Source organism: Sphaeroforma arctica, assembly GCF_001186125.1.
Source record: "Sphaeroforma arctica JP610 unplaced genomic scaffold supercont1.1022, whole genome shotgun sequence".
Taxonomy (NCBI): Eukaryota; class Ichthyosporea; order Ichthyophonida; genus Sphaeroforma; species Sphaeroforma arctica.
The window spans coordinates 23873-25791 of record NW_014039536.1 but is presented as its reverse complement, the minus strand read 5'-3'; the positions used below and the strand labels follow the sequence as shown (position 1 = coordinate 25791).

At 41.6% G+C, this 1919-nt stretch overlaps 1 protein-coding gene across 1 annotated transcript in view; it reads right to left on the bottom strand.

The window, feature by feature from the left end:
- Positions 1–556: 556 nt before the first annotated feature.
- Positions 557–1919, bottom strand: part of SARC_09711 (hypothetical protein) — a 3682-nt gene continuing 2319 nt past the window's right edge. Inside the window, exon 3 of the mRNA XM_014296268.1 lies at positions 557–1375. Coding sequence (XP_014151743.1) covers positions 1173–1375 — 203 coding nt within the window. The 3' untranslated portion in view covers positions 557–1172. The remainder of the gene's footprint in view (positions 1376–1919) is intronic.

The following is a 1919-nucleotide window of genomic DNA, read 5'->3' as shown; positions in this document are numbered from 1 at the left end:
ACAAAAACACACGCACACACACATACACACACATATATATATATACTGTTTGTGTATCCTGTGTACGTAAACATACGTGTACAAAATTATGGCACAAGGCTGAGCTTCTTGCCGGCCCTCAGCGACCTACATAACACAATACGTATGTATATAGCAAGCCTATATACCCACCTGTGGCACACATAACACAATACGTATGTACATAACAAGCCTATATACCCACCTGTGGCACACATAACACAATACGTATGTATATAGCAAGCCTATGTACTCACCTGTGGCACACGCGTCTCTGAGATCCTCGCTGGCTCTAAACCTGGCACTCAACCGATCGCCATACAGATCCATCGCAGCGGCTATCTTAGCCTTCAGTTGGCTTAGCCTCTCGATGTCCGCAGACATCCCTTGCTTCTTCTCATTCACGGAATCCCACCGGTCGTTCACCTCAGCGTCCTTCCGCTCCAATTCCTCATATTTTTGTTTGAGAGTGTTTAACTCATCCAATTAGCCTGAAGGCTCAGAAATTGGAAGAGTTAAACACTCTCAAACAAAATAACGAGGAATTGGACCGGAAGGACGCTGGGCTCCGCGCCGGCTCGAGTTCAGGCTCGTACGCTGACTCTTGCAGCTGTGCGTGTTCCTGGAGAGAAAAATTTGTACACCTTCTCTTGGTGTTCGTCACTTTTCTGTAGGCGGGAAGTGAGCTTGATATCTTCCATGTCCGGTACAGCGAGAGATGTGACTGTTGTCTTGTGCATAAGTGCGTCCGACTGTACGAGATGGAATCTATACTGACTTCGGTGACGCGCAAGCCCACAAGCGCACACGGTGTATATGGAGTGACCCCCTCTATCTCTGAATTTCCTGAATGATTTTAGTTGCAATCCTACTATTTTGGTTGTAGTTCGATCAATTTGGTTGTAATTCGATCAATTTGGTTATAATCCTATTAATTGAGGTTCTATTCCCATTAATTTAGTTGTAGTCCTAACAATTGAAATTTATTCCTGATAATTTGGTGTTTACTTGATCAGTATATATCCGTGGATACCAGTCAATTCCAGTACAGCAGCATGTTGGTATTAACCAGTCGATTCCAGTTCAACATTATGCTGGTATTCACAGACAGAACAAACCTTAATATCAGGTCAGTTTCCAAATCAGTTCGAAATCTATTTCTTCTTTCTCCAGTTGAGTTCTTTCAACTGGCTCAAAATACCAGGCAAATTATCGGTCAGTTTCAGCGTATGTTTACGCGTCCACTTAAGCTTCAACAACGGCTTCCGCTCATTAAGCGGCTGTCGTAACCGTAGCATCCGAGTTTCGTAGCGTGTCGCATTGAGCTCCTTTCGGATCCTCATGTTGTTATCAAACACTACGTGTGGATAAAAGCGGTCGTATGTAAATCAAAGGTACCAGATTCACATACTGAATGCATGGACTGTACAATGGGTAGAATGGGAAATGGTGAGCGTAGGATCACGCGGGTGATCCAGTAAGCTGAACAATTGGAATACTTAATTACTGAAATGCTGAAGTATTGAAATACTGTATTATTAAAATTGTCCAACGTGCTCAGTTGGAAATGGTGAATGAGGGATGATGTTGAGATAAGCTGAATGGATCACAACTGGATTAAACATCGAATTTCAATGCCTTGTAGTCTCACACATTTTTAGTATGCAAGGTCGGGTCTGTTCCGGGCACCGTACAAGCTGTATACAATCTCTCAATACATAAACACGCACGCACCCACGCATACCCACACACACATATATATATATATATATTATATATAACAAAAGCACACGCACACACACATATATATATATATATATATATATATATATATATATATATATATTAGTTGTTTACGTTAGTACTTCGTTAACGTTAAGTTAACGTTAAATTAACGGTTA